The sequence below is a fragment of the Nyctereutes procyonoides genome, unplaced genomic scaffold (assembly GCF_905146905.1).
Source record: "Nyctereutes procyonoides isolate TBG_1078 unplaced genomic scaffold, NYPRO_anot_genome, whole genome shotgun sequence".
Lineage (NCBI taxonomy): Eukaryota > Metazoa > Chordata > Mammalia > Carnivora > Canidae > Nyctereutes > Nyctereutes procyonoides.
In genome coordinates this window covers 22,533,657-22,546,339 of record NW_026575159.1, presented here as the reverse complement: position 1 = coordinate 22,546,339, position 12,683 = coordinate 22,533,657, and the positions used below count along the sequence as shown (strand labels likewise).

General features: G+C 41.4%; 1 protein-coding gene across 3 annotated transcripts in view; it reads left to right on the top strand.

Moving 5' to 3' along the window:
• The window catches only part of ASAP1 (ArfGAP with SH3 domain, ankyrin repeat and PH domain 1), a 355,221-nt gene that overhangs the window by 196,724 nt on the left and 145,814 nt on the right, over window positions 1–12,683 (top strand). For all 3 annotated transcript variants that reach the window (XR_008662965.1, XM_055313975.1, XM_055313974.1), the window contains exon 4: window positions 2,640–2,712. Coding sequence is in view for 2 of the 3 variants with exons in the window: in XM_055313975.1 (XP_055169950.1) it covers window positions 2,640–2,712 (73 nt within the window). In the remaining variant the exon portion in view is untranslated. The remainder of the gene's footprint in view (window positions 1–2,639; window positions 2,713–12,683) is intronic.

The window sequence follows — 12,683 nt, the reverse complement described above, 5'->3', positions numbered from 1 at the left end:
GCCTCATCTATAAAATGAATTTAGTAACAGTTCTTCTGTCACAGAGTTTTCATGAGCATTACATGAGGCAGTCTGTATAAACCTCAGCACCCTTTATGCCATACTAAGCATTTATTAAAATGGTAGTTCTCTTCCTTCTTTCCTCTAGAGTACAAATCTCAACTCTTTGAAGTAACTCAAACTTTGTCTCTCATGAAGCTGTCTCGTAAAACACTGTTTCGTTCGTTAAGCGTGGCATACAGTATCAGTGTTAGATGAGATGGTCATGGGTACTAACCAGATGAGCATTTTATATGGTTAGAGATACACAGTGATTTTTAGGGTATCTTCTGTTATTGGTAAATGGTCCTGGTTTTCCACTTAGAACAGTTCTGGACAATGTAGCAGATGTGAATGGGTTTGTTTATTTATTTATTTATTTATTTATTTATTTATTTATTTATTTATTTATTTATTTATTTTGGTGAATGGGTTTAAAGAAAAATACATATTTTTAAAGATTTTGTTTCTTTATTTGACAGAGAAAACACAGCAGGGGGAGGGGCACGGGGAGAAGCAGACTTCCCACTGAGCAGAGAGCCTGCTGTGGGGCTCAATCCCAGGACCCTCAGATCATGACCTGAGCTGAAGGCAGATGCTTAACCGACTGAGCCACTCAGGTGCCCCTAAAGAAAAATATTAAACAGAAGTGCATGTGGGACATGGCTGTGACAGACGTGTGCAGGTGGATTTTAAGCGGTGGGCGTGGTGGACACCATGTCGCACTTGCAGTTCCAAAACCCCGGCTTTCACCCCAGTGTTTGTTAAATTTGAGATTCGATAGACATTAGTGTGAGATGTGACTTCAGCACCGTCTGGCTCTCTGACTTCAGACAACTTAATTAATCTTTCCCTCCCTGCCTACTTCCCTTTCTACAAATATTTATTGAAAGCCTATCACATTTCCTTATCTTAAACATGTAGTTGCTGCTTTATGAGGTTTTTGTGAAGAAGGAATGCAAAGAGACAAGAAAGTCAAAGCATATGTATCTTGCCTCCTTGGTACTTCTGCTCTAGCAAGCTTATGCCTGGTGTAGCAGGTGCTGGGGCAGCTTTATTCTTGTGTTACTCAGGATGTGTGTCTTAAGTGATATAACCCCCACTGCAGCCAGCTTGGGGCAAGAGGAATGTATTGCCTGGTGTACTCAGTCTACAGGAAGCTTAGTGACCTGTGTGCCGTGGGTGCAGCTGGAAATCAGGACTCCGATGCCACCAGGACCTTCTGCACTCTTGTGTCTGGTGCTGCATGTGTGTTCCCATTCTCTCTGGCCAGATTGTTCCACATAGCTGGAAACAGAACCCATGGTAGGCCCCAGGTTCACCTCCCCATAAAGGATCTACACCTTGCAGTCCCAGTCCCCAAGCCCAGAAGTCCTGTGAGGAGCCAGAGCCCAGCATGGGTCAGGTGACCACCCTGCCAGCCATAGTTCACAACTGGAGCCAAGGAAAAAGGGCAAGCGGCCAGTTGAGGCACAGGATTAGAGTGGCAGGAAAGACCATCTTACAGGACAAGGGAGTGACCCTTGCCGGCTGCCAGTGCATTTACCCTCTCATGTCTTCTGTGACTCAGGGGTGGGACTTACCCTCAGTGGCCTTCCATCTTCTCCTCTGCAGTTCTGAGGTTTAGATGATGTCATGAGTGTGAGTGTAATTGATCTTAAATTTTATATCAATAAGTTCATTTATTACTGCTGTTACTGCACGTGCCCTCCAGTCTTGACACCCCAACCAGGGGGTTCCCAGTCTCTGGATAGTTGACCCTCCGGGAAGCAGAGAGGAGTTTAAAGAAGTTTGGCCAGTGTACCATGTGTATATCTATACTGAATACAACCCTTTTTAAATTTGATTTCGAATTAAAATGCGCATTATGCAAAGAGTACAAATCCTAAGTGCACAGTCCTCACAAACAGAGCACAATTGTATATCCAGCCCCTGGATTAAGAATCAACAGTGACAGTCCCCTAGGTCCTCCCCTAACTTATAGCACAAGATTGATGTAGATGTGTTTATTCTCCATCTAAGAACTCATTTAAAAGCATTACCAGCATCCTGGTAGCGTTTTCCATGCTGTCCTTTTTCAGTAAACAGAATTTTAAAATACAGCTGGCCTTATGTCATAATTTTTTTTGATACTAAAAGAAATCCTCAGGTCACTCTCATTACACCCTTTTAAATGTTTTCTTCCTAGCTGAAATTGCCATCAGGTGATAAGATGTGTTCGAAGGTTCCTTGGATATGTGTCATTCACATCTCACGCTGACATATGTCCCTTCCTGGGTACCAACCTCTCTTGAATGAAAGAAGCAAGTATCTTAAGTGTCCTGTATTTTCTTTCCCGTGCAGAGCTTGGGGTGATAACTGACTGACCACCATGTTGTCAGCTTCACCCAACACTGAGCTTTGTAGAACAGCTCTGCATTTACCCTCCGAACAGGACTCCTCGGATCCTGGGTACTTCTAGTCTCAGAGATGGTTCACTGTTCATAAATATGTCAGCTTGCTATCACTGTGGTAACTCAGCAAAACAAATGCCATCACGAATGAGTTTTCATTTGCCAAGTTTTCCAACATCTTTTTTCCCCCTCGTTTTTATCTTTTAGGCTCTAGACCAAGATAGAACAGCCTTGCAGAAAGTGAAGAAGTCTGTAAAAGCAATATATAATTCCGGTCAAGGTAAGTACTTACCAGAGCAGACAGCATGAATTATATATAATGTCTACAGTTTTTCTCTGTTATGTGTAAGATGCTATGTTTATAGGGGACTTGATACAAAAGGAAAAACAAGTAAGTCAAAGAAATTTAGCTTTTCTCTTTTTTCTGTTTCTTCTCAGTCTGCACCAGTTATGTTTCCAAAGTAAAACAATTAAGGAACCTGAGTTGCAAGGGGTTTTATTTAAAAGAAAAAAATGTTTTGACTTTTTTTCTTTTTTCAAGATTTTATTTATTTATTCATGAGAGACACACTGAGAGGCAGAGACATAGGCCGAAGGAGAAGCAAGCTTCCTGCAGGGAGCCTGATGCGGAACTCAATCCTGGGACCCTGGGATCATGACCTGAGCCAAAGGCAGACACTTATCCACTGAGCCACCCAGGAGTCCCTGACTTATTTATTTGAGAGAGAGCAAGAGAGAGCACAAGCAGGGGAGTAGTGGGAGAAGCAGACTCCCCACTGAGCAGGGACCCTGATGTGGGGCTCCATCCGAAGACCCTGAGATCATGACCCAAGCCTAAGGTAGAAACTGAACCACCTGAGCCACCCAGGCACCCCTGCAGTGGGTTTTAGTATACATTTATTTTTATTTTATTTTTTTAAAGATTTTATTTATTCATGAGAGAGAGAGAGAGGCAGAGACACAGGCAGAGAGAGAAAAGCAGGCTCCATGGGGGGAGCCCAACGTGGGACTCGATCCTGGATCTCCAGGATCAGGCCCCGGGCCAAAGGCAGCGCTAAACCGCTGAGCCACCCAGGCTGCCCTTAGTATACATTTAAAAACTTAGCAGACCTAACAGGGAATTTTGCTACAAGTGACCTGGGAGATACTCAGCATCTCATGTGGAGTTGGTGGCCAGTCTTTAATTTCAAGGCCTCAGTGAAGCACACAAGGATCTTCCCTTCTGCAGGTACCTGTAACATTTGGAAATCAGTATTGGTGCCGGGTGTGGGGTGAGAGAGGGGATGGGGTGAACTGAAGCCTGGACACCCCTACAAACCGAAGTCTATCCAGTGGCTGAAGGCGTACCCAGTAACCTGTGTCACTAAATGTTTTAGCTGGGTCTGGTGACTTTGTCATATTGGCAACAAAAGTATGTTGTCCGGGGATAAGAAGAAGTAAACCTAGTTAAGATAAACAATGACTAACCACAAGAAAGCGTAGGTTCCATCGCCCCAGGGAGGGAGAGGAGAGGCTTGGAAATGTAAAATGGGTTTCAAGGTCTCTGACTCACCTCTTTTGTTATCATGACCCTGGTTACCAGCTTGCTTACCCAGAGATAAGGTCTGAGAAATCAGTTGTCTGGAGCATAACAAACCCCGAGGGGAATGGCAACGAGAGTCTACTGGAAAGGGCACAGGCTTTGAAGTTGCACCAGTGTGGATTTGTACCCTCACCCTGCCCTGTACTAACAGTGTGACCTTAAGATGGTTAGAAGTAACGAGCTTTTTTTTTTTTTTTTGAATCTTCGTCTTCGCTGTAAAAAAGAGATTGTGGTATTACAGGGCTAGTGAAGGGACATAATGAGCGAATATCTATACAGGGAGTTCAGTAAATGCCATACATTCATATTTTATTTTATTTATAGTCGTACTCATAATTGTCATGTTGAACACTGAGAAAGGGAAAACTCAACCGTCAGATGCTCTATGGCCCTTCCCTCCTTATCAGACCTGGGAATCAGTAGTGTCAGTGAGCTGGAAACCTAATTGTCTCTTGTCTTTTTCAAAACCCTTGGGCCTAATTGTTAATATATTCTGTATCCTGGTTCCTTAATACCTCTAATTTCTTTATATTCAAGAACCCACTAACTCCTAATTAAGATAGATAAGTAGATGATGATCTAGTTATGTAATAATGTTTTAAGCCTTGACCTAAATTATATAATTTCTACCTTAGCTTCATTCTGATTTACTCCCCAAATACAGTAGTCCCTTTTCAGATATTTGCTATTTAGGGAGAGGTGGATGGGGGCTAGCGAATAACTAAGAGGTGGCATGTAGAGATGCTTCTGAGGTGCTGGTACTGTTCTGCTTCTTGATTTGGGGATGATTACGTAGTTAGTTCATTTTTTTGATAATTCATCGAATGTTACTCTTAAGATTTATGTACTTTTTAATATGGATGCAGGTATATTATGCATCACTGATAGTGTAAATAAGATTTATATACAAGTAGGTTTATTGAAGCATTGATTGTGATCATCTGGGTCCGTTTTGGAAAAACAAGCAACAAATGGGGATTTTTAAAATAAATAATGATATATCTATTTAATAGAATAAAGTACAGTTTTTTATGAAACAGCAACTCAGGTAGCATAGATCACTACCTTTATCACTACATGTTAAAGTTAAGTAAATTTCTTAACTTCCATAAATCTTAAATTGCCTCACCACAAAATGAGAAAATAATATCTAATTTGCAGAGTTTCATCTGGATAAAACGAGGTAATATTTAAGGCCACCTAACAAACTTCCTGTCATATGACAAGTGCTTCACACATGGGAAGAATGACCACTAGATAGTGGCATGGTTTCCTTCCCTGTATTAATTCAGTCTTCTACAGATCACATTGGACCAGCCCAATTTTCTAAAGAGCTTAATGAGCCATTATCTGCCTTAGGACTAAGTGTCAGTTCTCTGTAATGTTATGGTTTATGCTTGAGGCTCTCAGCTTGTGAGCCACAGAAGCGAGACCTCTGATTTGCAGCTGTGAGTTGCTGACATATTTACTCTGCTGGGGGCTCCACGTAACTCCTTTGTTCCCCCAGTGTCCTTGCTCAAGACTCACCCCCCTCCACGTACCATGGTGCCCACAGTCGTATTATTCAGCTGCTTACACAAAGTCTCTTATGCTTCATCTTGCTCTTTAAAGGGCTTCCTTGATCACAGCTGTCCTGGATATGGACAGGAGGGAGAGGTTGTCCCTACATGTGTGTAAGTAAGGTCAAGAGTTCAAGTAATGTGTGCAGTTTGGTTGCCTTTTCCTCCATGGGATTGTTCTTGCCTGGTAGATGGGGGCCACAGCTAGCTGCGTGTTGGCCAGTCCCACCTCTAGCAGGATTAGGGGATCTCCTGTGTACTTTGCCTTAGGTATCTACTATCTAATAGAGTAGCTTCTAGTCACATATGGCTTTCTAATTTAAATGAATTAAAATCAAATAAGATTTAAAATTCAGGTCCTCCAGTCTCAACCACATTTTGAGTGCTCAGTAGCCACATGTGACTGGCAGCTATGGTATTAGTAGAGACCTAGGGCATTTCCATCATCACAGGAAATTGTTTTGCAGCTGAATGAGAACATATATCCCATTGTATTATAACTGTTGACTGGTCTCTCTGGCATTAGACCAGAAAGTATCAACCCTTTTCGTTAGAATTACCTAAGAACACTTAAAACACAAACACAGGGTCCCTCAGGCCCACTGCCAGGAGTTGTTCTAGAGTAAGGCCTGCTGGGTATTGGGGTTAGAATAAAATTACTCCCCAGGTGATGTGCAGCTAAAACTGAAAACTACTAGCCCATGAACCACTTGATGAGAGGTGCTGCTGTGTCTTTTATCTTTATATATTATGCATTTGTATTATAAGCTATATTCACCATAGCTTATTCAACAAATATTTATTGAGCGCCTGTTTTGTTTTTAAGATTTTATTTATTTATTCATGAGAGACTCGGAGAGAGAGGCAGAGACATAGGCAGAGGGAGAAGCAGGCATCCTGCAGGGAGCCCAATGCAAGACTCCATCCCAGGACCCCGGGATAACTACCCTAGCCAAAGGCAGACACTCAACCGTTGAGCCACCCTGGTGCCCCTATTGAGCACCTGTTACATGATACTGTTCTGGAGCTTATGAGGATATTAGACAAGTCATACAGAATCTCTGCCTGAGAGATTGGAGAGATGGACATTACTCAGATCTCCAAGCCAGAAGGTACTTATAATTTAGAAATTAGAAAGCTTACAAAGTGGGATCTAATACAATCTGATGGGGTGCTAAGTGGAACACCTCTCAGAGGAAGTGACGTTTATTGAATGTTGATGTATATATAATAAGCTAAGCTGAGCAAGCCTCTGAGGTAGGTCCACCATTACCCTTATTTGATAGATGGTGAGGCTGAAGCTTCAAAAGCCAGATGAACTTCTGGGAGGTATCACACCTAACAGTAATAGGACCAGAGTCTGGCAGACTCTAGCTTTGCTGTTTACAGTTTCTCTATCCCTGTCTTCTATCTGACATGTCATAGGGGCTCAATAAATGTGCAGTGAATTGCTACATGTTGGCTAGATAGGTCCCTGAGAATCTCTCCGTGAATGGCTGTTAAATGTTTAATCATGACTAGACTACTCATGAATGAATCGATTCTGTGTAACTTCCCAGCAGTGTAATGCAATCCTGGGCTGATTTTGGTGGTTCCTGGAGAGGGGCCACAGTAGTTAGTTATCATGCCCACCGCTCGGAAGTGTGGGAATAACCTCCAGCCTCACAGACTGCTGGGACCTGATAGGGTTTCCGCCATCGCCAATGACTATAGCACACCGAGTTTCTGGTCAGCTTGTGTGGGCAGCCCTATGACATTGAATTCTTAAAAAATAGCTAGATGAGTAAAACAGTGGTATTGCCGATCTTCCCATGATACATGCTCAGTGGAATCCGGGTTATTCCCGTCCAAGGGCTTTCGGCCTCATCCAGAGAAGCCACAGAGGCTGAACCCTGGTATTTGTTTCCCAATGTGTTTTCATAATTTTCTTGTTTTCTCACAATGCTTAAGTGACACGAAACCCATCCGATGTTCTTTAAAGTTTTAAGAAGCATTTCTGTATTTCTGGTTTGAGATGACCAGCCAGCTCACCACTACCACCTACCCCACCAGATGATTTGAAGGTTGTATTTATTAATTTGAGAGTGAGCAAGCACGAGCAAGAGCCCAGGAAAGGGAAGGGTGCTGTGGAGAAGCAAACCCTCCCCTCCCCGCTGAGCAGGGAGCCCCGAGGCTGAGCTCCATCACAGAACCCTGGGATCCTGACCTGAGCCACCCAGAGCCCCTCCCAGATGATTTGAAAGTTGGTTGAGAATGATGAGGGTCTTACTTTTATAGTGTATTTACTATGATGACACATAAGCTTTATCAGTATTAAAACACAGTATAATAGATTTTGTTGGAAAGAACAGTTATCTCTCCAGAAGCCCTTTCATTTGAAAGTGGCTTGTGGAATTTGTCTCTTTCTCCTATGGCTTCTGTCGCCTATGAGGATATTCAAAAACAAAAGACTGAATTCTGTGAACTGCTTGGATCAAGGGAAAATTTTCCAGGCTATTCAGCCTTCCTGTGTTGTTTCTAAGTTTTGAAGTATTGACATTATTAATCTGTGAAGCACATTGTCATCTAGAAAGTTTGCCTTGGTGTGTGTGTCTCCCCTTCGCTCTCTCCCATCTCTGTGTCCTAATGTATATTTTAAATAGCTAGTAGTTTTTTGAACACTAGAGGGTTTTTAAAAAAATTTTTTAAAGATTTTATTTATTTATTCATGAGAGACACAGAGAGGCAGAGGGAGAAGCAGGCCCCCCACAGGGAGCCCAATGCAGGACTCAATCCCAGGACCCTGGGATCACAACCTGAGCCAAAGGCAGATGCCCAACCACTGAGCCACCCAGGTGCCCCAACACTAGAGGTTTTTAAATATGTTGCAATCTTTGACATTTTTCTCTTTCCAAAGATAGAGCCTAATTCTCTCCCCCTGGAATGCGTCCCAGACTTAACTACCCTCTTCTACTGAACAGAACATGATGGGAATGATACCATGAGATTTCCAAGGCCAGTTCATAAAAGAGTTGGCTTCCACCTGGGTCTCTGCTGCCCCTCCGTTATTTCCTTTGGAGGAAGCCAACCACCCTTTTGGGAGGATACCACGAACCACCACTGAAGCGACTTTGCCAGCCACAGTCAAGCCCAGTTGCCTGCAGCCCTGCTGCCATGGTGCCTCTGTGTTTGATCAAGACCCTGACTCAGAGCAGCAGACTGGGGACTGGCATTCATAAGATTTTTGCCCTTGCAAACATGGGCATGTGCATGCAAATTCCAGGTTCCTTGGAAGTGGTGTGTGCGTCACTTGAGAAAGAGGAGCTCACTGCTTGTCAGTGCTGTTAAAAAAACAAAAAAACAAAAACAAAAAAAAAAGTGAAACATGCTGTACTTTTATAAAATGAAAGAGGCATGTAATTCATAGTGAGCATGGGTGCACCAAATTTGTTGCTCTGTCAATGACTTAGTTGGGTTGAATTTGTTAATCTTTTTGAACAGATGTATTATTACATACATGTACACTTTTCCTTGGGAGTAAAGACCTAAACTATTCCTGCTACTAGGTCTTTTTCTATGATTTTTTTTCCACAAATCGAAATGTGGGTTTTATTATTAAATAGTGGCTTCCTTAAAATTCATGCCAAGATCTATTTGGAATACATTTTACCTTATTAGTAACATATGGTGCCCCCTAGAAATATAGAACTTTGTTAGTCTGAAAGTTGGGACTCTTTAAATCCTTTAATTTTAGAGAATAAAAAAATGACAGTGGTATGTAATTTGATTGCAAGCATATGATATGGAAGTCTTATTTCCAAAATAGAGCACAATTGTCATAAACAGTTCCATAGCCTTTTCACTTTAGGGAAAAAAAGCAGTTTTCCTTTTGCCTTCCTTTTTGCTTTCCCCTTCTTGGTTTAGAATTATGTAGTAGTTTTATGAGAACATTTGTGTTTTCTAAAGCAAAATTAATGTGTGATATCCGCTCCAGATTTTCATTTTGTCAATTTGTCTATTTTAAGAAATCGCTCATAGCATATGACGAAATCTAAGATTTCAAAGGTAAAGTACTAAAATTCATCAGTGGATGGGAAGTGAATGGTTTTGTGTCCAAGTAAGTTCATTTTAACTTTTTTAGTTAACATTTTGTTAAATTTAAAGGTATAGTGGGAAGCAAATTGTAACCGAAATTGATAAATTAACTGGTGTTTTACCACTGCATTCTGTAACTATCATTTCAATCCTGTAGAATTCAGAGGGGAGAAGAAGTTTCCTAACCTGAATAGTTAAGAGATAAAATAGATAAGAATTTTACTAAAAAGCAAAAAATGTCAAAAGGTATACAAAGAGCAACTGGTCTGTGTTTAGGAAATTTTACATATTACAGATTTTACTGTTTTCTAAGTTTGCAGATTATCATCTGATTTTAAAATTTATTCTGAATTAAAGCAAACTTGTTCGTCAAGAAATTATTGTAAACCCTCAGAAGTAGCAGGCTTTAGATTGAAATTGTAAATACCTTTTGGTGGTGATAGTAATTTAAGCAAAGTCTAAACAAATTACTTCAGGCCTGCAAGGCATTTTGCATTCATGTGGGCTCATCATTACTTCTTAAGAGGTGAAAACAAATTGAAATAATGAGTTCCTTCAAAATGGTCAAGGGAGGAAGTTTTGTCTAAAAGGAAGTATATTTACCCAGGAGAGTTTTACTCCTCAAATTGTGAAGGGATAAAACCAGAGGAATTTTGAAAACTACATTTAGAAAATTGAAGTCTCTTTCCAAAGTAATCTTACAACTGCAGACTGCTTAAAAAGTTCCAGTTTTTACATTCAAGTCATTGGCTGAACTTTTCAGTTACTTGAAATCAGAGGCTGTCTGGGTGTGTGATGGGAGATACGTCATTTTGCTGGCCTGAAATGAGAGCTCTTGACTTTAAGATGAGTTAATTTCTTGTGATGTATGCATTCATCTTATGGGAACATTCTTCATGAGAAATTAAGTTTTTTAAATAAAATTTGGGGGATCCCTGGGTGACGCAGCGGTTTGGCGCCTGCCTTTGGCCCAGGGCACGATCCTGGAGACCCGGGATCGAATCCCACGTCGGGCTCCCGGTGCATGGAGCCTGCTTCTCCCTCTGCCTGTGTCTCTGCCTCTCTCTCTCTCTCTCTGTGTGACTATCATAAAAAAAAAAAATTAAAAATTAAATAAAATAAAATAAAATTTGGAGTGCTCATTCCACAGCCAGTACGTTGAGCTTTTTTTTTTAAGCCTCAAGATGAAGAAGAAGAATACTTGGTCAAGGTAAATGTCAGGGGTGCCTGGGTGGCTCAGTCAGTGAAGTATCTGCCTTTGGTTCTGGGGTCATGATCCAAGTGTCCTTGGGATCCAGTCCTGAGTTGGGCTCCCTGCTCAACAGGGAGACTGCTGCTCTTTTTCACTCTCTCTGCTCTCTACCCTCCCCCAAAATAAATAAAATCTTAAAAAAAAAAAGAAGAAGTAAATATTAAAAACATGTTCTCTACCGTAATAGTCCAGATTTTACAGATATGAAAAATTATAGCTGACCTTTGTTGAGTACCTACTATGTGCCAGGTGCCTTATATACATTTACAGTGTCACTTAATCGTCTCAGTGGTCCTATATGCAAGACATTATTACCCCCACTTTAGGGGTGAAGTAGCCTAGTTTAAATCACTTAACACAGCTTAATAGTTTAAATTTAAACCTGATTTAAATTATTTACACAGCTAATAATTAGCTAGCTACAAGACTTGAAACTCCGGTCCTTGTGATCCCAAGGCTGCTGAGGCAGAATTACCGATTATTAACTCAGAGGAAAATGCCGACCCGGGATGGGACACTGAGAACTCAGAGGAGTGTAGAACTTGGGGGCGCAGTGCCCTGGAGTGCCTCACCTGGGCAGGGAGACAGGCAAGCAAAACAAGCAGTAATCCCATAAGCGTAAAAGTACTAGGTGGGTCTGTTAAAGAGAGGAGTAGCTTTCTCATTATAAATATAAATCTAATGGGGTGCCTGGGTGACTCAGTCGGGTGTCTGCCTTTGGCTCAGATCATGATCCCAAGATCTTGGGATGGAGCCCTGTGTGGCGCTCCCTGCTCAGTGAGGAGTCTGCTTCTCTCTCTCCCTCTGCCCCTCCCCCCCTCAGCTTGTGGGCACCTGTGCTCTTTCAAGTAAATAAATAAAATCTTACAAATAATACATACATGCATACAAACCAGAACTGGCATTGCCTAGCCACACAGTATTTCTCCATCCTCATTCCTGTTACCAGGTCCTCTGTAATTGGCATAATTTATGAATGAACAATGAAGCCCATTAGCCAGTGTATTCTCTTACATAGACTAAAATGCTTCCCCCACAGCCTCAGTAATTTATCGTGGAATAGGTCACACAGATTTGGGATCAAATGCTGGTTTAACCCCTCCTTGATGTCTGGGAGCACTTGGTCAGAGAATACTTTGAGTGGTTGTTTCTTCATAGGTAATGCAGGTCTCTGCTAGTGGTGTCAGTGATGATTCCTTCATCCTCTTCAAGAGGCTTCCTGAAGTAGCAGAGGGGAAATTCAAAACACAGCTGATTTGCCATCTTTGATCCACTGCCACACAGATAAGATACATGCACGTTGCCTCGCTTTACTCCCAGCACCTCCTTAAATTTCAGTTTCCTCATCTCTAAAATGGCACAATAATGCCCACTTTGTTGTGAAAGTTGGAAAGAACATATTTAAAATACTTAATATGATACTGGGATATAGTGATCATCAGCGGTGGTTGCAATGATTACAGTTAGTCGCAAAAGTTTAATCGGTGCTGGAAAAATTTTAGCACATAACCCTTCAAATGATTTACTCTTTCTTTTTCTTTCTCGGACTAGAGTTACATTTGTGTTAGACTGCTTGATAGTCTCGCACAGGCCATTGACCTTTTATTTTTAATCTTGATACTCCTTGTGCTTTGGTTTGGATAATTTTTACATTCCTGTTTTCAAGTTTAATGCTCATTTTTTCAGTATCCAGTCTACTATCTCATCCAATTAATTATTTCAGATACTGTATTTTTTTTTTTTTTTTTTTTTTTAGTTCTTGAATTTCCATTTGGTCCTTTTTT